Source organism: Pleurodeles waltl, chromosome 1_1, assembly GCF_031143425.1.
Source record: "Pleurodeles waltl isolate 20211129_DDA chromosome 1_1, aPleWal1.hap1.20221129, whole genome shotgun sequence".
Taxonomy (NCBI): Eukaryota; Metazoa; Chordata; class Amphibia; order Caudata; family Salamandridae; genus Pleurodeles; species Pleurodeles waltl.
Genome location: NC_090436.1, coordinates 731,968,201 through 731,991,221, shown reverse-complemented (window position 1 = coordinate 731,991,221; position 23,021 = coordinate 731,968,201). Strand labels below are relative to the sequence as shown.

General features: G+C 41.1%; 1 protein-coding gene across 1 annotated transcript in view; it reads right to left on the bottom strand.

The window, feature by feature from the left end:
* Positions 1 to 23,021, bottom strand: part of AUH (AU RNA binding methylglutaconyl-CoA hydratase) — a 711,935-nt gene that overhangs the window by 341,915 nt on the left and 346,999 nt on the right. Inside the window, exon 6 of the mRNA XM_069227411.1 lies at positions 3,701 to 3,757. Coding sequence (XP_069083512.1) covers positions 3,701 to 3,757 — 57 coding nt within the window. The remainder of the gene's footprint in view (positions 1 to 3,700; positions 3,758 to 23,021) is intronic.

The window sequence follows — 23,021 nt, the reverse complement described above, 5'->3', positions numbered from 1 at the left end:
AAATGTTGGTTTGTTCAGATACAAGAGACTTCGTTTTGGCATGTTATCAGCTACAGAACCTTTCAAAGACTCCATAAGATGCACCATACATCCTGTTGTGGATGCATTTATCTATAGCAATGCCATATTGGTTTTTGGAGCTAGACAGAAGGATCATTATAGAGCCCTCACACAAGTAAGTCAATTACTCAATGATGCAGGTTTGACATGAAACACAGACAAGTCTGAGTTTAATAAAACTCAATTGAAATTCTTTGGCCATATCTTTTCTGATGGAGGCATGACGCCTGATCCTTCAAAATTGCAAGCTTTGACAAATGCTGAATCCCCACAAGATGTTTCCATGGTACATTTTTTTTCTTGTAATGGCCAGCTACTGTTCACAATACATAAAGGACTTTGCCACTGTTAGTGCTTCATTACAAGAGTATACCAAGAAAAATGTTTCTCTTAAATGGTCATGAGAATGTAAAAAGAGTTTCAAGAGAATCAAACGTGGCATGGAAAATGCTACAGAAATGGCGTTCTTCAATCCAAAGCTCCACACCAAGATTGTAGTTGACAGTAGCCCCGTTTGGTTAGGCGCTGTACTTGCACAGCATAGTGGGCACCCAAATGCAAAACGACATATTGTGACATATGGTAGTAGAAGTTTATATCAAACATGGCGTGCTTTACTCACAGCCTGAAAAGGCAAGTATGGCAGTAGTATGGGCTTTGCACATTTCCATATATTCCTGTACGGAAGCTTTTATGCTGGTGACTGATCATCAAGCCTTATTGACCATCTTCAGCAATCCAAAAGCCAAGATGCATTATTGAGTTCAGCAATGGGGACTGGAATTGCAAGAGTACAATTATACATCGCCCAGGAAAGGATCAAAATCCTGCTGACTACTTTTCGAGAGTGCCCATTCAAGGTCATGGCACTCCAAACAAAAATGTCTGAGGCCTACATCAAATTCATTGTTAAGTCAAGTACACCAGCTGCTGTATCATTTGCCCAGATTGTCAGTGCAATGAGTCATGATAGTGACCTGCTCAAGTTAAAAGACATAATTACACATCAGTCATGGAACAAATATGTTCGAACTCTTAGTAATGATGGTGACTATCAAAAGAACGTCAAAGATAAATTGTCCATAACTCAGGAAGGAGTTGTTCTGCAAGGATTCTGATTCTGCGACAAAGGCGATAGAAGTGGCTCACAAAGGACATTGTGGTGTTGTCACTACAAAGAGAGCTCTCTGAGGCTAAGTTTGGTTTCCATATCTGGATGAAAGAGTTGAAAAGGAAGTCAAGGTCCATCACATATGCAATTGCCTGTCAACCAAAGTTACTCAACATACCTTGAACATGTCAGAACTCCCTAAACATGCCTGGGAGAAAATAGCCATTGGCTTCTTTAGTGCACATGACAAAGGACATCATTTAATGGTGATAAGTAGATGAATATTCACATTTTCCCTTTGCTGAAGATCTCTCATCCATGACATGAGAGAATAATAGAAAAATATAATGGCATATTGGTAGCATGGGGTTTCCCAGCCATTGTGAAGTCTCGTAATGGTCCACACTCCAATAGCAAAGAAATTAAAGAATGTCTAGAGCATCTGAACATAAAGCATGAAAAGATCACAACCTTGTGGCCACAGCCAATGGACTTGGTAAGCATTTTATGAGTACACTAAGCGTGCAATTACAGCTTGCAAATCTTGAGAACCTCAGTCTAAGAACAGTGCTGAACGCTACGAGCTTATTGGTCGACACCCCACTCAACCACAGATGAAAGTCCTGAGAGTTTTGGTGTTCAGGAGAGCAATAGTAACCAGGATATCCCAATGGACCGCAGAACAAAATAGTAACGAAAACCTAATTCATACAAGGGACTTGTAACAGAAACAGAAAGTGTATACAGACAAGAGGCAACATGCAAAATACCTCTCATTCAAAAAGGTAGAATTGGTGACTGCTCAACAACTAAGAAAATCTGATGCTCCTTACAATACTGAACTTTTTAAAGTAGTGTCTACCAAAGGAAACATGGTGACTGCCCAACAACCTGGGAAGTCCCTCACCAGAGACTCTTCTAATTTCAGGCCTGTGTTTTATCAGTCTTCAACTCAATATGGTGAAAGAAAGACTGACTGTGAAAACTCGATGACTGTTGCTGATTCCTTACCATTAGTGGCAATTTCTGACATTGAAGTTGACCATTTCCAGTAATCCAGATTGGGTGGACAGATCAAAGCTCCAAGAAGATTAATTGAAAATATATAGTTGTACATGTTCCTACGTAGATATGTATGTCTATCTAAATAAAAAATTGCAGTTTTTCATGTAATAGAGGGGGGAGATGAAGTGTCTTGTATGATTTAGAACGGAACCTTTATGGCTCCCCTAGGACTCTGCATATGTGAGCAACGTAATTGCTAGAACAGGATGTATGAACACTTGCTTTACAATGTTGGAATTCAAAGGTACATGCAGAGGAATAAAGATGTGTGATTAACAGATCCTTGTGTGGCCTAGTTATTCAGCAGTTACCATGCTGGGGAAGACACTAAAGACTCCAACTATGTTTGTAGGCGCTATGGAGTTATTACTTGACATCAATTCTAGGAAGTGGTAATGTATTTAATGGTTCTTTCACACTCAGGAATGAATGCCTCCCTGTTCTTTAAAGCCCCAACTGCAGAAATTGCTCATTTTTGTGGAATGATATATGTAGCATTGGCAATGAGCTCTCTCAGCTCTTTCTTGTTGCAGGGGGTTCTTTCACTGTCCTAGCCATGACAATTGACTATTGTTGAAGGATACAATCAAATAAATACAAGTTATAATGCATTAGGAAGATTCAGTGTGGTATAAGGGCCTGTTCCAGGTCCATGGTGAGGTAGATGAAGCACAGTAGATATTCTGAGAGTTGGAAACATTGACAAATACAATTAATGAATTTTGTTAATTCAATAAAGTAGGTTGTTAGACAATGATTCGAGCAGTTTGAATAAATATTATGTTATGGCAGACGGCGGCATACACTCCACATTTTGCTTGAGACTTACTTGAGACACTACTTTCAGAAAGGACGGGTTTCCAGATAACAGACTGCAGATGTGATCAGCTCATAAACCTGTGGACCTTAAAAATATATAAAACAAAATGTCCCACAGAGGACCTGTGCCATGTACGGGGAAATCACCATTGCAGCAATATGTAGCCATTTTGGGCATATTACTAGGGTGTTCTGGTTGAGCAGAGATTAGGCATACAGTGTTTGTCAAATAAGGGAAATGGCATTGCTGAGGCTATCTTGCTATCTCTTTCTGCTCCCATTGTAAACCTGGAATCTACTGTTTAATACTTAACAGATATTTACTTCAGCAACAAAGCATTCTAGTAGTTCTATATGTCATTTATCAAATCATCAGTGATCCCTGCTACAATGTGCTCTTACATTTTCATGAATTTGGGAGCCATACGCTTTTCTAAGCATACACTTCTCAGTATGTTAAGACATGTGAAACTCTGCCTTTCACTTTGCCCCTTCAAGAATACATCCCTACTGAAATCTTCCATTATGTTTTTGAAGTTATGCTTACACTGTACACGTTTATACTCACTCACTACAGGTGTGTCTGTCACTATTGGACTCTCATGTTTACTGTAATCTAATTACATGCAAGGGATATAAACATACCTGCACCAGGGATGATTGCCAATTTTGTTTCCACTAGCCCCATTTTGGCAGAAGATGCTAAAAGAAGAAGAAACACATTTTAACAGAATTGTGTCAGAATCTATCACAAACGCTTTATATAGTGACTAAATATAACATGATTAGTAATAATGTACTTAGTTTGCTTGTTTCACAGACTGTAACAGTAAAACACAACAAGTGATATTTCTTCACACAGTTTTACATCCAAGAAACAGGAATACTCACAAAACTTTCCCTTAAAAGGGTTTGTCTGGATTGGGCTTGGTTTGTGAAGTGTTATGTAGATCTGTCAAAAGGAGGGTGAACAAAATTGAGGGTCAAAATAAAGCCATCGCATGCAGTGGGTGAGTACATTTTTATTTTATTATTTTTAACCCACTGATGCACTGTAAGACTCGCAATTCCTTCAACCTCAAAGCCAGAGTTCTCAGTCATCATCATCATCATCATTGTTAGCTTTATTTCGGCAAAACACAAGTACCATAAAAGCACATCACAAATTCACAATTTTACAAAAATAAACTATGTATAAAAGTCCTAGTATATAAAACATTCTCCCTATATAATGCGTGCCATATTATAGAATCGTGCAAAAATGAAAAGTTTTTCATAATAAATATCATAGATCAAATTTATTCCTAACTAAAAACAATAAATACGATAAAAGTAGAAAACATTCCCATTATAGGCTCCTATTTATGAGATGGCTTTAACATTTTTGTTCTAGCACGCCAGATTTCATCTAAGTTGCTGGCTAAGGCAAATGCCACCACGCCCTGGGTATTAAACCTAAAAAGTCTAAGGGCTGCAAACCAATTTTGGAAGCCCATGGTTCTACAAAGAGGTGCAATCCATTTGATTCGTTGTTTATCATAAGCAGGACAATGGAATAGTACGTGTGCACTACATTCGGGAAGGCCGCAGCCCAATGGGCAAAGATTGGCATGAGGATCATATTTAGACCAAGTACAGGTGAAAGAGCGTAGCGGTAACGAGCCTAGCCTGAATCTGATGTAAAGGGCGCAGGCTCGAGGGAATGTGATCAGATCCATATACGATTCAAACTCGTAATGACATTTGACTGATGTAAACTTATCTGTCAAACTACCTCAAGAGACCTCTGCTAGTTTTCCCAATTTTAGCCACCGCTAATATACATCCTTTACAATATGTGCCGCATTTTTGGGTAGATCATAAGGGACCATCCAAAAGTGGGCCAGCCCCAAATTGGTCAAACTAGCCATAACGTAATTGCACCATGGGATTTTTCCCGTGTAGTTCTCACTAATCAAGGCTTTCAACCATGTCCTGTATGGGCTAAGTGTATCCAGGGACCATATTCTGATCCAGTATAATCTTGGTTTCAGCGCTGCTATATGTGCAATAGAGTCTAAGTTCACGTCCATACGGACAGGCATTGTAGGGGAACTAGTGGGTATTCTGAGGATAGACTTTATAAAAGAGTTTTCAGCAACCTCCAAATCCTTCAGATTATCATATCCCCATAGCTCCGCTCCATACAGAGCACTCCCTCTTGCTTGCAGCTTATATATTTCCATTGCTGGAGTAATTACGAACCTAGGGGACCTGTTTGCAAATCTCAGAACACTGCCCAGGTTCTGCTTCAAAGACATATGTGCCCTCGTTATCTGAGTCTGTCATCTATGCGTATCCTCCAGTCTAACCCCGAAATACACAAATTCAGCAACTCTCTCCAACTCTACCCCTTCCGTAAAGATTCTCTTTCTTACTTTGTGTTTGTTGTCACGAAGATCATATACTTGGTTTTCATAGAATTTACTTCAAGGCCGTGGTCATTACAGAAGGACATGAATTTTTGCAGTAAGTTTGTTAAACCAGAAGCAGTTTGAGATAACAATAATGTATCGTCCGCAAAGAGCAGGCATGGTGTCTTCACCCCCCCCCCCTAATTTGGGGGCATCATTGACGCATGCGAGTTCTCAGTCATGGTTCGTTATAAACTATGTTTATAACGGGACATGACTGACAGCTTTAGCATTGACCAGGCACTGCTGGTCAGTTGCTGCCACCCCAAATATTTCAAGTGTGAACCACCACTGGAACTAAGCGAAGTCAGAGAAGTCTAAGACATGATTGCAAAAGGTAATGAGTCCAGAATGTTACCACATGGCAAATTACAAGGTATAGACAAAAACTAATTTACCGAACTAAGGAGTAGAATGGAAAATGAGAAAGGTGAGATATCTGGTAATACCAGGCGCTAACAACAAACAGACACAATATACATTGATTTTGGAAAAAATCTTGATGGGGATAAAGAAATTAATTGAGTTGATATTTGGAAAAAGTTACCCATATCAATTATGGGAGTGTTTTGGGTGGCAAAGATGGCCTTTCTGTCACACTGCTTATATATGCTTTAGACCTCTATGTGCCCAATTCCTTTTAAACTCTTCTTTTATGGCCACTGAAATAGAAAACTACGTGCAGCCACGTCAAACTAGCTATTTTGAAACTTCCATTGAGTAGCAGCGGGTTGGGTCTTCCTTGTAGTCTATTGTACTATACAGCTGCACAACTAACATGCAGTAAACTGTTTTGATCAAAGCAATAACTGAGAAAAAGAAGCATTTGCCACAGTACTAATAGACAATTTAACAAAATGGCCAGAGGTTAAGATGACTGAAAAAGTAACTTCAGAAGTTATTATTGAGTTCTTAGATGATGTCTTCTGTACGGAAGGTCTACCTGAAGAATTGGTTATGGACAACAGACCTCAATTTGTTAGTAAAGTCTTTGAAGATTATTTGCTCAGGTGTGGTGTTAAACATAAGAAAACTGCAAATTACTACCCCCAGTCCCATGGTCAAACTGAAAGATTTAACCGTGTGGTTAGAGAAGCTATACAATTAGCCTAGAGGGGAGGATTACCTTGGAAGAAAGCTTTACAAACAACACTGTTGTCTTATAGGACCATGCCGAATTCAATTACAGGATACTCTCCATTTGAATTGCTGCACGGCAGGAAACCAGGACCTAAATTGGCTCCTTCGTGGCTAAGGAACAAGTAATTGAATTCTGACGCGGTATCGATTATAGTGAAATCAGGGAACGTGTAAAGATATACCTAGAGAAGATGAAGAGAAACATCTATAAAATTAAACAGTAAGATCGGGTAGTAGAATGGAGATAGGAAATTGAGTTTGTATTAAAAAACAACGGTGTGTGGAAGGAACTTCCTAAAGGGTCTGATCCCATTAGAGTAATACAAGTATATAACAAAGCGGTAAAGGCACAAGGGGAAAAATGTAGAATTTCGGTAGAGTATCTAAGCATAGAGGTTTGGTATCTGCAGAAACAGGAAATGGCATGAAAGTTCATGAAAATGGGGAGGATGGGGTGCAGGATGATGACAATTGTTTCTTGGATATACAAAGTAAGGATGATTCAGTGAGATCTAATGAGTTGGATACCAAGTCAAAAAATGATTTGCTGTCTCAGGGTGCTATTGAGACTAGTAATGAACAGGTTATCATAGGTTCTGACCTACAGCCTGTGGAATCTAGAAGTGAATGGGGCACCAATCGTTCTACAAAAATAGAATTACAAGCTAACTCAAATTTAAGGAATAAAATATGGAAAAGTACTAGAGTCAAGCATTGTCCAGCAAAATTGTCAGATGCCAAATACTGAATTCTTGCTTTAATGATTAATATTTTGCTACATGCAACATCATATGTAGTTTAATGTTAGTTTCTTATTCTTATTGCAGTGTCTTGTGTTTTTTTTAAATTTATTATTGTTTTCTTGTTATTTATATGTTATCAGTATATTGTTGTTTAAGGGTAAAGGTGTGTTGTGTTTAAGTGTGACCGTGGGTGTGTTACTGTGGATAGATTGTGAGAACAGAATGCGGAAGTGGAATGTGTGAGAGAGCGGGGATGGGAGACGGATAGAGCGGATGGTTGTGGGAGACTGTGGATTGCAGGATCCAGGATTGCTCCTTTGTACAAAATAAACGTACATTTATTATCGACTAGAAAACGTCTTCCTTTCTTCATTAACATATGACAAAATTCAAGAAATTATATTTCCATTTCTCCGGTCTGCAATTATGGGATAGTTAATATCAATGATCAAATATAGGTGAGGTTTAAAATTAGCATTTTCTTTCCTGTGATTTCTCGAATTTGCCAGGACCAAGTCACCCTGTTGCAGAGTGTGTGAATAAGCAGCTTAACGCTTGCCAGCATAGTGTTTCATTTTGTACTTTGCTTCTGCATCCCTCCCTTGGACTTCAAGATGAATATGAGATGTTGGGTTCCTCACTTGATGAAGAAAATCTGTATGGATTTTGTGCCCAAACATTAGATCAGTAGGGTATACACATGTGGTACTGTGAGGTGTATCTGTAAAGTCGCATAGGGCCTCATTACGAGTTCGGAGGACAGTTTAGGCCGTCCGCCAAACATTCGACAGGGAGGTTGCCGCCATAGTGACTACCTCCCTGCCAGGCCCATTAAGAGTTTCCCACTACGTCAGTGGGCGGAAACCTAGGTTTCTGTCCGCTGGCCTAGCGGGAAATACCCTACAGCATTGTCTCTGTGTCGTAATTGAACTGCCGGCAGTGCTGCAGGATGCAGGCTGCACCAGCACCCTCAATGTTAGACAGTGAACATTGTGATGGTGCTGGCCCGGGGGCCCACTCACTGCGCATGCCATGTGCATGGGTAGTGCAGGGGCATCCCTGGGGTCCCCTGCACCCGTTCTGCCCCAGCCTTCACATGGTGGTATTACTGCCATGAAATCTCTGGCAGAGAAAAAGGTCGTAATCTCCAGGGCAGCGCTGCTTACATCGCTGCCCTGGCAGATTAGGACTGCCACAACCGCCAGAATCTCTGAACCTGGCTGTGCTGGCTGTCTGACCCCGGAACGACTGTCATGGTCATAATGTGGCGTTAAGGACCGCCACCATGAGTCTGATGGTCAAGTGACCCCCAGACTCGTAATGACCCCCACAGTATTTGGAAGGGAACATCAGAATCAAACTGCGTTTGGCAGGTATGTTTCACGAATTACAACACCTTTTTAAGGGTGCCATGAAATGTTTGACCATACCGTTGACCTGAGTTTACAAGGAGGTAACCTTTTGGTGTGTGAAACCTAGTTTTCTCACAAACTCGTTAAGCTACCATTCATATAAGGGAGGGCATTTTTGGGATTTAACCACAGTGGGGAAGGCAAACAATAAAAATAGTTTGTATAAGGTGTGGACAGTCACATTGGATGAGATGCTGAGCCCCGCCTTGACTTATGGAAAATGAGAGCACTCGTCAATGATCACTAGAAACTACTGACTTTTTTTATTGGCCCGAAAACATCAACAGCCACTTTTCTCCAGACTGGTGTTGGTATTTTTGACATCTGAAGAGGAACAGAAGAACTGCCTTTAGTCAAAGAGTGGAATACATAGCACAAGCCCACATTTTCCTCCACCAAGCAGACCAGCTGTGGAAATCATACTTTCTTTCTGAAGGGCCACTTGGGGACTACTGCTCCTCTATGTGCATCATGGGCAAGCTCAACAACATAATGCCATAGCGTTCAAGGGATGAACAGGTGGGCTTCACATACGATGAGACCCTTCGGATAATAGGCTAGCTCCACTCTGACATTCCTAAATGCCCTCATGTCTTTTATGGAACTATAAGGATATGTTCCGTTTCTCTTTTCTATCTCGTTCTATCGCTGAGACTCAATGAGTGTCTGAATATCACACAAAGTTGCGTCCTATTGAGAGGCGTAGGTCAACTCTCGGTTTCACACTATACATGGAGAGGACTGCCATACAACATATCTGATGTGTCCTTCTGCAATGCAAGGTATGGTTAGTGAGCTTTCTATGGGAAAATAAGATATGAAATCTGCAGGATTTTTGTCTTTCCCTGGTTGGTGTATTATTTGCAACCTTTAATCTTACAGGTGTGACCCTCTCCTCGCAACATGAGGAGGCATATTGCTTTTTGGGTATTTATATATTGCAACTAAGGATTGGTGATCAGTTACAACCAGGAAGGATTTTCCACATAAAAAGAGATGGCTGAGACCAGGTTGTGGCACCTTGCACTGTTTCAATGATGTCAAGCTGTAAGGGATTTTTTAGTTTATCCTCAACTTGTTGTTGAATGCTGAAAGGTATGCCCCTAAAATGTTGGGCAATGGGTTTTACATCCGTGTCTATAAGGAGACAAATCTGCTGATCCTTCAGTGTTCCTATGCCACTAAACAGTGCTGGGAATAGCATATCAATGTTGTGTGTTCATTCCTCAATACTTGATATGCCATGTTGCATATCATCTTGAGGAGGCCAGTTTGATTACTGCTCAGGAGCTCAGGAGACATCCTGTGCCTGCAGCCATCTCTACAACAAATATATCAGTCTGTAATAGCTGGCTATCATGTCTGAGACACAGGTGGAAAGACACCTAGCCATTGAAGGGTTTTGTGTTATCCATATGTGTATATGTGTACAACTGTGTCATTGAATGTAGATTGTGCTGATGTTGCGAAATGAGTGTCTGTCAATACATTGACTGTGGCTCCTGTGTCTATGAGGGGCTGAATGGAGGTCCCACCCACATCTAGGTCTATGATGAGTTCTTTCATGTCTTGCACAGACTCTGTTGGTGTGTTGCCTCATATTGAGAATAGTTTCGCCTTTTGATGTCTCTCACTTTCTGACACACAATTTTGATTTCACTTTCACTATAGCTTTCTTCTCAGAACTCTACAGTGTCTGAGATTCTGATCTTTTACCACTTCTGTTTCTGCAGACTGACTGAAAATGACTTCTCTATCCACAGTGGTGGCATGTGCTGTGCTGACATGCGCGTGTCTTAATGTGGAAAGCCGAAACTACATCGGAAGCAGGTGCACCTCATGCCTCTTTCAGACAGGCATGTGTTTTCAATCATGCCAAGCAATTCTTCAACTTCTTTCTTTACCTTGTAGCATTCCATCACTTCTGCATGACAGCTGATGGTGCAGGAGGGTCTTGCCACTGATAGAATATCTTCAAATTTTCTCGGTTTCTGCAGTAGTTTATGTCGCTATGCCACTGACTTGCAGCCAGAAACGTTTTGTCATCACAGTGCTTCATCGCTGTTGTAGCTTACATATTTGCAGTGCCGCACATCTTCGTTTATTCTTGTTACTAAGGGGTCAATAGTCTCACCCTGCTTTTGCACTCTTGAGTGGAAGAGCTATCTCTCATAGTTGGTGTTCCTTTTCAGAAGAAAATAGCTCACCAGTTGTTGTTTGAGACCACCATGAGAGGTTATCAAATTCTTCAAATTGAAATACTATGCCAATGTCTGGACCAACACAATGCATGAGCAGGCACTTTAGTCTCTTTTCACAGTCAACCCCCAGAGCTCCTGTGTATATGTCAAAGTTTTTTATCCATCTGCAAACATCTGGGGCTTAAGTTGTTCGTATCATTCAGACAGCAGAGTGTGGGTATCCCCAAGGAGAGTGAGTCCCAGGACGTTGTGGTGGCCACCACATGCGATTTACTTGTCGATGTTAGATTCATGTGTGCATCAGTTATCAAAGCAGGCTTGGCTTCCTCCGAGGATAAAGATGCCATCATAATGCTGCACATGACGAAGCCCTGATAACCCGAGCAGGCTTCCCTTCTTTATGTGCAGTCCACTATCAGCGTCACTTGATTGCCAGTGCAATTACTTAAGTGACAATAATGCAATAAGCCTAGTCCCTTGTTCTCCCCTTTAATTTAAGAATAGGTTCTGCCAAAGTTACAGAAAAGTAGCATGAATAAAATTACGTTGCTACTGCCAGCCACCAAAGGCAGCAGCAGATTCTAGCTTCTTACTGCCTACCCTAGAACATGCAAACTACCATACGTGTTTGTCCCACATTGGAGCTTAATGTGTATTTCAAACTGCTAGTTTCGAGAACGAAAACATTTGAAAATCATTTAAATGTTAACGCCCCAGTCTACCTAACCCTACTTTTTTTTATAATAAACTAATATCAAAAGTCCAATGTATTAAAATAGGAATTAGACTTGGAGGCTGTTAAACTCAATGCTATGACCATTCAAACCATTTAACTTCTATATTGAAAAGTCTATTTATGATCATTCAGTTTGCATTGCTGATGTATGCTGATCATCTAATAGCTGATTCGATCAATATTAAAACAAATTGAAACCACCAAGTTTACTTGTAAAATTGAGACAATACTACCAGAGTTACAAACATTCAAAACTAAACACAAACCTAGGATTCTTTTTACCACCATCTGGCAAAGAAACTGGCAAAATACGCTCTTTTTGCATACCCTTGATACATGTGCCAGTTTTATTGACAGTAGCAAATGGTGAGGGCTGCCAATACTACCACAAACTATCTGCAGCCTGAGTAAATCAAACCCCCAAGCAGCCTGGGTGACCAAATCTTCTTCCTTCATTGTACTGGCACTAGCATGTATGTTCCCACACGTGCTTGCAACACAGTATATCATTGTGAGTTTGCCAATTAAAGCCAGCCATAATAACCTTAAAAACTTGGGAACGTGACTCAGTTTATAAACTTCCTGCAGTAGGTTATAGTGAAAGTGTTATTACTAGCGATAACTGCCATACAGTTCCATGGAGATCTCGTTTTAGATGAACGAACTTTCACTTAGAATTCAAGGGAAAGTAAGGACTACAATGTCCATCAAGTGTGCCCTTGCCCGGCCCAGTCTTACCATTAAGATCCTTTAATTGTTTGTGCACTATTGTTTCTTGTATCAACCATAAATGCATTTATTTAACATATGGATCATGAGTACAACTGGTGGAACTGTATTCTTTGCATTTACTGTACCTCTAGGGACGGAAGAGTATGTTTTCCAATGTAGCCCTAAGCTACTTCTCTTTCAGTCTCATTTCCTGACCTAAATTTCAGTGAGAAATCTGTCTGCACATCAGTTTTTGGAGATCTTTACCTGTATTTTTAACCCAGCTCTTGGGCACCCAGGACGAGACCTCTCTTGCCTGTATTTGATGTATGTTAGATGGTAGTGAATGTCAGTAATGCAGGTATAGTGATCTCAATCAGTGTCATTTAGTGTCACACTTGAAGTGGTAAATGGCAGCATAATTTACCAGAAAATGATGCTGACTTGTAAATGTGTGATATTTTATTTTACTTTGATCCCCTACTCTACTTCATATTGAGGTACTACCCTTGTATCACTTCTTCATTTTTTTAATTTCCTGACGAGTTAGACTAGATCAGTAGGGGTTCTTCCTGAGGCAGATGTCCTTACAGGCATCTGCGCAGTTAATCCTGTGAGTAATGCAGTTTAAGCATACAGGTTGAATGCACTTGCGGACCAAAATAATTCTCGACTAAAGCAGAACTAGGGTGAACTTGAGTACAAATTCTCACAGCTCTTGTCTTGACAGTGTCAGACATCTTTTAGAAAATTACAAATAAAGGTCAGTGACTGACTCTGGACCTATCCCAAAGGAGCAGCCGTATTGGCAGTTGGAACCAACTGCTCTATAAAAAAGTATCTGAGTTGTCAAAAGGGAAGATTTACTTGTGACGAGATAAGAACCTTGAATTTAGAGAACCTGGATCCTTGTATCAGCTTTAGACCAAACTGGATAGCTTACAACAGAAGCACATCACCATGCATCCTACACTCCTTCTAACCCAGCTTCCCAGTCATAAACTACTCCTAAATTAAAGGGTGCTCAGACTCTGTGTGCCTCGTGGGAGAAGCCACAACCACTCCTGATGTGACCACTGGCTCATGAGGCCCCCAAAAAGCAATCAGAGGGTCGGGATGCAAAACCTACATGCAGTATGGATTCTTTCAGCTTTTGGATCCGCTGACACAGTAACATTCACATGGACTCGGCTGCCCTCTTTACTTGCTGTACTTAAGACACCTATACATAAAAATGCTGACAGCGATACACCCATCACCAGACACCAGATGCTGAAAGGATGAGATATCACCATGTGCTGATAATCTGCATTTCAGATTATACCACATTGACATCAAACATCTGATCTACTAGATTATGCTGAAGCAGGGTATATATGGACTCTGCTGTTTCCTTCATTGGCAAGTTGGGAACTTAGCAAACCGAGACTTTGACTCCATACTGTCTCTTCTGGGGTCATAACTATGACTTTGCTCATCTAGAATCCGATCCCTCTTTTCCTTCCTTTTCCCTTAAATTGTACAGGACTCCAGCCAATCCCATTTATCTGTTTGATTGCTGACAACTATTGATTAGCTTCACCAACATCAGGTGAATTAAAAGGATATATTCTTGAAGATCCTCAAGTGGCTCATGAAGGTGAGCCTGGTATTTAGTGCAGACTGGCCTTCTTTATTAACAAAAAGCTGTCTGCTCATATAGGGAATCAATGTGGCATACTATAGTAATTCCTAATTCCTGTTTGAAATAGAGGTATGTGACCTAAACCTAAATTGATTTCTAAAGTTGCTGAAGGTCTGTGCTCTGTGTAACTCTTGGTGAACTGACAGATCAAAAGCGTTGTCATCTTGCAGCAAAAGCAAGCTTTTTTAACCAAACATGGGAAACTCCTGCATGCTTTATTCCCCTCAAAAGGAAAAAAAGTAGGAATCTGGTGACCAAGGACATTATTGGGTTTCAATTGATTCGATACATACCGAGGAGCACCATTTGTTGCCAAAGCATTAACACCATGGAACCCAAAGCTCCCTGACATATCTAGTGTCTTTGTAGCTTACTGGCAGAACCAGACAATATGCTTGTAGCTTTGCAAAAGTGTTTGTGTTCAAGCAAGAAACAGAATATGTTTGATAATTTTCCATTGAGACTATAGCTAGGAAAACTCTTATTTAAGAGATTGCCTTAAATTTGCTTAAGTCGTAATTGCTATATTTATGCTGAACATTGGATGTTGCAAAAATGTCTCCCCCTTTTTTTAAACAAAGAAAGCAAAAAGTGCATTAATAATAGAAAACACGATAGCACAAGTTATTTCAGGTCTTTAGTACTCAATACATCCAAACTCAAAACTCTTCTTCCATATTCTATTCTTTCCATATCATTTATTTCCCTTTTGAGTAGTGTCCAAAACAATGTAACTAAATATCTTGCCTTTACAGTTAATTTCTCACACTTCTGTTGAATCTGAAAAGCCCATGCTGTTCTGTTGCTGTCATTTCAAATTTTCAAAAATATTGAGTAGTGCTTTCACAGAAGCATTTTGTAAATAAAGGCAAATAGTTAAGAGTTGTATCTTCTCCAGATTCCATCTGCACCAGTTAAACTGGAGGATTTGCATGCAATTAAAGGATTTTGACCAGGAGCAACTACTGACCTAATCCAAGGACACTGAGACCTCTAAGAACTTCCTCTGGGTAATGACCCTACTCGAGACAATGTTTTCCAAAACAAATTAGTGGGATTGTAACTTCATCTCATGTGGTCAACCTTTGTTGCAAGTTACTTGGTCTTCCCAGAAAGGATTCTGCCATAAACCATTGACCTACAGAACATTTCTATACTTTTTAAAGAGAAGTACGTGGCCACTGCAGTATACTGTAATGAAACAGAGTAAACTGTAATTCTATGACAAAATGGGTAAAATTATTCAGTATTTATTGGTTTTAACAGGTTTATCCTGGATGGCGTGCTATTGCTTTATTTTGGTTCAAAACAGTGTCTTGTAATAAATGTGCTATTTGTTAAAATTACTTTTTCTGTTCTTGAACAGATCTTAAGGTCTCTTCAAAATAACCAAACCAACAGAAAATGATACTGAAAGGATCATACTTTTTTAAGGCTACGCCAAATTTGAGACTTGTGAGAATACATTGTTGAATGAAACTGTCACCATGAAACCCTACAAATTAGATGTCACTACTGCAAGAACCTTTACTGCGTGTTGGATATTAAAATATTGGCAGGGTACTTCTCCAATGTTATTTATCGCTCTCCATACCAGAGCGTGAGCCACAGGATCTTCCGAACTTCGAGAAATTTCTGTCTGTGAACATCAGACTCTGAATGCGGTGTGATTGAAGCATGCATAGCCTTTGCAGTAATACTACCTCTGCCTTTAAAGCAACATCCCATGCTCTCCATCTCATTCTCTTCATCCCGTCTCTAATTATCCCTCCTATTTATCTCTTGCTCACTCTGTTTTCTAGCTAAGTTTCCCCTTCTCCACCATTTGTAGGTCCCTCGCTTTGTTTTTCTATTGTAAAAACTGTGAAATTTGAGCGTCCGAAATGTATTTGAAATGTTTTTTTTTTCTTATGATTATATGCCTGGGGGAATATGGGCAACAGTGTGCCATAAGCACATGAATCGCATTATAAGAAAAATAAAAAAATACTAATTTTCTTTGGGTGGTACACATTTTATCATCTAGCTTTCTAATTTATACTGTGTTTCCAGAAGCCCGATCTTATTTCAAACGTATATTTGAAAATGGTGCGTTTAGGCAGGTAGTCTATGGCTGCTTTTAAACTACAGTTCTCAAAAGCAGGCCGCAGACATTGATATTTTTGAGCAGGGAATGCTAGGAGACTTTGAGGGAGGCTGGTAAGGAGTGGGACATTTTGTTTTGAGAAGACAGGCTAAGCAGTACATTTGTTCTGGCTGTTGAATGATGAATGGAGAGCTGAGAGCGAAGCAAGGTGTTTCGTCAAGCACGAAGAGTAACCTCCTTTTGCTGCATTAAATCAATGGCAGACCATTCAGAAGATGTTTAATTTACCAGATAACTGTGTGGCGCAGGTGCCAGACCTACATCACTAAAGTGAAGAAACTGACACATGACGGCTTGTGAATGAGAGCTTCAGAGATAATGCATTCAGTCTCCATGGAGGCACAGATCTAGATTTTTCATTTATGCAATGCGCTGGGACCTTAACCTAAGGAAGCAAGAATCAAAGGCAAGTGTTGTAAACCCAAATCTGACAAACGACTCAGATCATTAAGTTACCTCTCCGAAGGAACAGACTTGACTCAAGATATATTTGTTTCTGATCAATGTCAGGGTACGCTTTCACCAACTATCTTCGAAAGTTGATAATGGCTCTAACCACTGCGAGGTATCACAATTTAGCCACAGTAAGGCAGTACATGATTGATTAATGGTGAGATTACTGCAGTACCAACTTTGGCCATTTGCTTGCAGGATTTGGGAGGGAGCGGATTAGAGCGGTGTCAGAAAGTTGGAAGGGCTTCAGGCACTCAGAACCACTGTCCTCCCAGAGAGTAGGGTAGGCACTGCTTCTGTAAGTTTATAGGTAAAGCAACATAACTACTTTAGGTGGGGCTCCTGATCATCAAATTACCCTAACCGGGTTGTAGTTCCAGTCTCCATATTTTAATACACTCTATTACACACAGGTATTTCTAAAAATTGCTAAAGCGCAATATCTTGAAAAATACGGTGGGTTTATAAAGACCACCTAGACTTTTGTACACTTAGGCAGACTGTCTGTCAGGAACAGTCAAATAAATTATGTTATCTGAATAGCTGCACTGCTTATTCCCTAAATAGCTGTTGAATCCGTATGAGTGTGGGGTGGCTGTGTCTGATTAAACACTTTGGGCCTGACTTATATTCCGTCCGCTGTATTACAATCCCATTAGCCTATGGAGACCATAATAAGGCAGGCAGGATATCAGTCACATTTGTGAAGGAGTAACCCCTCCACCAAACTCTAAATCAAGCCCTTAGTCAGTCACCTGTATGCCTATTTTGTATCTGTGTGTGACAAGTCTGTGATACCACCTGTACTGCAGACACATCTGAGTGACTCGGGTTAAGCTAGCTTTCTTTGTTTAAGAAACTCGATAGCCATCTATAGACTGACTAAATCATTGATTTCTTCACTTTTCATACTGTTAAGACCTAGGTTTTCTTTGTTTTTCTCTGTTTCCCAGTTTGTAAAATTCCAATGTTACTGCATTTGGTCAGACTCATTCCGGTTGCCATACGTAAAGCAGTACAGATTTCCTCTTACTTCCATGCACAAGTCACTGGGGAGTCTGCGTTTTCCACAGAAATTGGCAGAATTTGTCTCCATTAATAAATGAAAAGCTTTATTTTTGTCATCCTCATTAAAGCCTTGGTGAAGCTAGAGCACAGATTTAGTGAAGCACTGTGGTATCCCCATTTAAGACTAGGGAGCCAAGGCATGCAGTACGATAGGGGGCTTTATTTATAGTGGTTTCAAACATGGTAAGGGGTGGTTGATTCTTCTGAATAGATACTTTGTATAGGAGAACTTCACTTTATAAGTGGTGATCTTCACTGAGGATTGTCCTTGCAGGCTCACTTTAATCTCAATATCATTAGGTGCCCACTGCTATTAGATCATCCGTAGGCTAGAACACACCATCTCAGCACAATTGTGATCTACTAGGACATTAAAGAAATTGGGAGATTAGCCTTCTCGGAGCATGACACCAAGTCATTTCTCTTGCCTATCATTGGCACTAACCAGTATAAAGGAGACAGATTGGATGTGGTTTCCTTTAGTTACAGATGCCTTGAACACACGCCTACAATGGTAGTTGCTCATTTACAAAGCCAACAAATAGATCCATTCATAGATGCACACACCCAGAGAGTAATTTAATTTGTTTTGTTTAATTGGTTTCATTCAGCCTGGTCTTGTAACATTCGTAGGTCCTTTTAGAAGCAAACATTTTAAATAATGAATGTACTATGAGGTCCTTATTTGCTGTACACCCTGTTGATCACACTACATGGTCAAAGGATTCAGAGGGTTTAGCACTTTAGTTGACCAAAATTGATTGGTTTACAGTACCTCTGGGAACTAGCATTATGCAATGAAAGAGATTTAGTTTGTGATAAACACCTAACCTACACAGCACTCCAGAACAATATCCTGGGACAATCAACAATTTCTATTAACCCCTCCGCTGCTAGGTCTTTCTACCATTCCCTCTCTGGTTGAAGCCTTTTTTTTTTTTTAGCTATTTGGGATAGTTCACTCCTAGGCCCCCATAACTTTGTGTCCACATAAGGTATTCATGCCAAATGTGTGTCCTACTTTTCTAACATCATGGGGATTCCAAAGATACCCAAGGTATGGGAATGCCCTGGAGGGTACCAAGAAAAGAGGCAAAATATATCTATATTTTGAGTCTTTTGCGAAAAATGGGGAAAAAGTGTCTGTTTTTTCCTGCAAATGGCAAGGGCTGGTGCCAAAGGGTTGGTGCTAAAATCACCAGTTTTCCAGATTTTAGGAACAGGCAGACTTGAATCACAAAAACAAACTTTTCAACCCAGTTTTGGCATTTTACAAGGACCTACTGCATCTTTCCTATTTTTGTGCTGCAACTTCCATCTAGTTTGTGGCAGAAATGGGTGTGAAACCAGTGGTGGATCCCGGACAGCTATACATTTCTGAAGAGTAGACAAAATTCAGAATTCAAGAAGGGGTCATTTGTATAGATCCTTCAAGGTTCCAATATAGAAATTAACAGTTGAAATTAAAAAAATTGTGAATTTGAGTGGAAAAACTCTGTTGTTTGTGCCTACGTGTTCATCTGTAACTTTTGCAGATTTTTGTAAACAATATATCGTTACTCCGCTGGACCCTTCTAGTGCAGGGATATATAGGGCTTGTGGGTTCACCAAGAACCCAAAGAACCCAGAGCCAATAACTGAGCTGTACCTTGCAATGGTTTTTTATTGTGTACTGGGTATACAGCAATATGGTAAAATATAAAAAGTGAAAAGGAAACCAAAGTGTTTCTGAAATGGGCACAGGATATGGAGTTTAGAATCATCATGAATTTGTGGGTACCCATATTAGCATGTGAATGAGAGGGCATTTCTCAAAATTACTTCTTTCTGACACGTTGTCTTGCATGTGGAAGGTCCAAATGCACCAAATGCAGAAAAATACAATTATTAATAACACTTGTTCTACTATTCTGTGTTCCCTTAAGTCTCCTGATAACAATGATACCTCACTTATGTGGGTAGGCCTGGTGCCTGCGACAGGAAACGTCCCAAACGCAACATGGATACATCAAAGTTTTCCATGGAAATCTGACCCATTTTTAGAGAAGTGGATAACAGTGTTTTTTGGGCTCAACCTCAGCTGGCACCTAGGGAAACCTAGCAAACCTATACACTTTTGAATACTAAGGGCCATATGTACGAACACATTTTCCCATAGACACAGAATGGGTAAAACCCTTTGCTACATCTGGCCTTAGCACGTAGGAGAATCCAGGGTGGAGTGAAATGTGTGGCTCTCACCAGCCACAAACATCTTTCCACTCAGCATTCTCCTAAGTCGACTGATCAGAACAGTACCCACTTGTGTCGGTAGACCTAGTATCCGTACAGGAAACGGCCCAAAACTCAACATGGATACATCACATTTTTCTATGCAAAACTGACCAGTTTTTTTGCAAAGTGGGTAGCTGTGGTTTTTGAGCCCTACCTTTGCTGGCACATAGGGAAACCTAGCAAACCTGTACATTAATTAAAACTAGTCACCTAGGGGAATACAGGATGGGGTGACTTATGTGGCTCTCACCAGGCTGTTTTACTCAGAATCCCTTGCACACTTCAAACTTTGACTAAAAAAAACACAGTTCCCTCAGATTTCTGTGATAGAAAGTGATAGGAATCTGCACAGAGCCACAAACGTCCTTACTTCCAGAATTTTCCTATGTCTTCTGATGAAAATAGTAACTCACTTGTGTGGGTAAGCCTAGTGCCCATGACGGGAAACGGCTCAAAATGCAACATCCTTTTGTTTCCATGCAAGACTGACCTGTTTTTTGCAAAGTGGGTAGCTGTGTTTTTTTTTGGACCTAGCTCACTCAGCCAGCAGCTGGGAAAAACTAGCTAATCTGCATATTTTAGAAAACTATACACCTAGGTAAGTCCAGGGAAGCGGTACTTGTGTGGTTCCCCCCACTTTTTTTTTACCCAGCATCCCTTGCAAACCTCAAATGTGCCTAACAAAACACATTTCCTCACATTTCTGTGGTGGAAAGTTCTGGAATCTGAGGGAAGCCACAAATCTCTTACCACTCAGCATTCCCCTCGGTCTTTGGGCAGTTTTTAGTGCTCTCTTGGGCTGACTCTGCTTTGGGCACCCGCACAAGTGAGGTATCATTTTTATCGGGAAATCAAGGGGATCACTGGGTGGTAGGAAATATGTGGTTTATTACGGTTTCAAGAACAACATGGCACAGAAATGTGAGGAAAATGTGTCATTTTAGTAACATTTTGAGGTTTTCAGGGCACTGTGGGTAAGAAAATAGTGTGGGATGGATGCAGAGCACACCACCCTCGACTCCCTCAATGTCTAGCTTTGAGAATTGTTTGGGTCTGGTAGGTTTATCCAGGTGGGAGGCTACCCAAGCCCAAAAAGTGCAGCTGTTGACCATTGCAAGTGGGATGTTACTAGAAGTTGGGCAAACTCTTCAGGCCTAATTTGTAAAAACAACACCCAATAAATCAAATATCCTCTTGCCTGCTATTAGGGTTAAATGATTTAGTCCTCAGGGTAGCAGAAAGACTGATTCCTCATTTCTGAGGGGGTGGGGCAAGGCCATGCCCATGCTGGGCAGTACCCACACCTACAAAAAATTAATCCCTGGTGTCTAGTGTGCTTTCTGCCCCACTGAGGGGTAACTGCCCTATCTGGTGCGGGTAGGAAGACAGTTTTCCTTTTTGGGTGGGGGGCATGGAAACACCCATGCTGGGCAGCCCCCACCAATACAAATAAACCAAAAAGTAATCCCTGGTGCCTAGTGGGCTTTCTTCCCCACAGGGGACAGGGGGGAGACAGAAAGACTGTTTGCTTTTTTGGGTGGGGGGGGCTTGGGCATGCCCATGTTGGGCAGCCCCCACCTATACAAATAAAAAAAAGGTAATCCCTGGTTTATAGTGGGCTTTCTGCCTGACCGGAGGGCAGAAAAACTGTTATCCTTTTTGTGTTGAGGGCATGGACATGCCGATGCTGGCCAGCCCCTACTGATACAAAAAAAATAAAAGTAACCCCTGGTGTCCTGTGGGCTTTACCCTCCCCCAACGGGGCAAATAGGGGTAATTGGCTCCATCTGCCCTCCGGGGGGCAAAAAGACTCATTCTCCATTTGGTGGGGAGGGGTAGTCATGCCCATGCCTGGCAGCTCCCACTGATAGAACTGAAAATAAAAGTAATCCCTCGTGTCCAGTAGGCTTTCTACCCCTGCCCCCCTAATTGTGTCTGAGTGGTAGGGGCACTGGCTTGCCCATTGTGGGCAGCCCACACCCCTATTTTAGAAATAAAAAAAAAATCCCTGGTGTCTAGTGGGCTTTCTGCCGCCCACCAGGTAGGAGAACGGGGGTCATAATCCCCCTATACCTCCCAGGGTGGCAGAAAGACTGTTTGCACCTGGGGAGTGGTGGGGGCATTGGCATGCCCATTTTGGGCAGCCCCACCCCTATAAATAAAAAAATTAAAAAAAGTTTACAAAAATCCCTGATGTTCAACGGGTTTCTGACCCCTCCTGGGGGGGCAGATCAGGGGTAATAACTGGGTTTCATGGGCTTTCTGCCCCACTGAGGGGGACAGATTAGGGCCTATTGTCCCTATCCGCCCCTGAGGGGGGCACACAGGGTGATTATGGCACAACATTAAGGGCTGAGATAGCCCCACAAGCACCAAGGCAGTAAATGTGAAATGAGCAGATCAGTACATTTCACTTTTGTTTTCAGTGAAATGATGTCAGTGCACCGTGAGCACTGCTAGTCATTTCACTGAAAACTAAAAATAGCCTCTAGAGCTGGGAAAGCTCTTTCCCAACTCATGACGCTATTCTTAGAAAAAAAAGTTCCTCTGCTGTAAAGAGTATAGGGATTTCGGGCTCGTGAGATGAGAACGGAATGGTTCCAACCTCAACACACGAGCGGTGGTCTGCATGAAGGAACCATTACATCACCCGCACCAAAGGGGGGCAATCCTGAAACAGAGGATGCATGCTGTGACAAAGCCATGTGCTATCTATAATGGTGATATGCTCATTTGATGTGCTCCACAAAGGTGGCAGAGTAGGGCTTTGGCATGTTGGGGATACATTACAGTGACTAGTGAACCTCTGTGGACCCACAATGGATCAGACTGACTACTTATTCACAGTATGGTGTAACTGGACAGCAACTCCATGTTTTGATTGTAGTTTTATGGTATATTGCTCACATGTATACATAAAACAGATGTCCATGGTTACCTGGTAA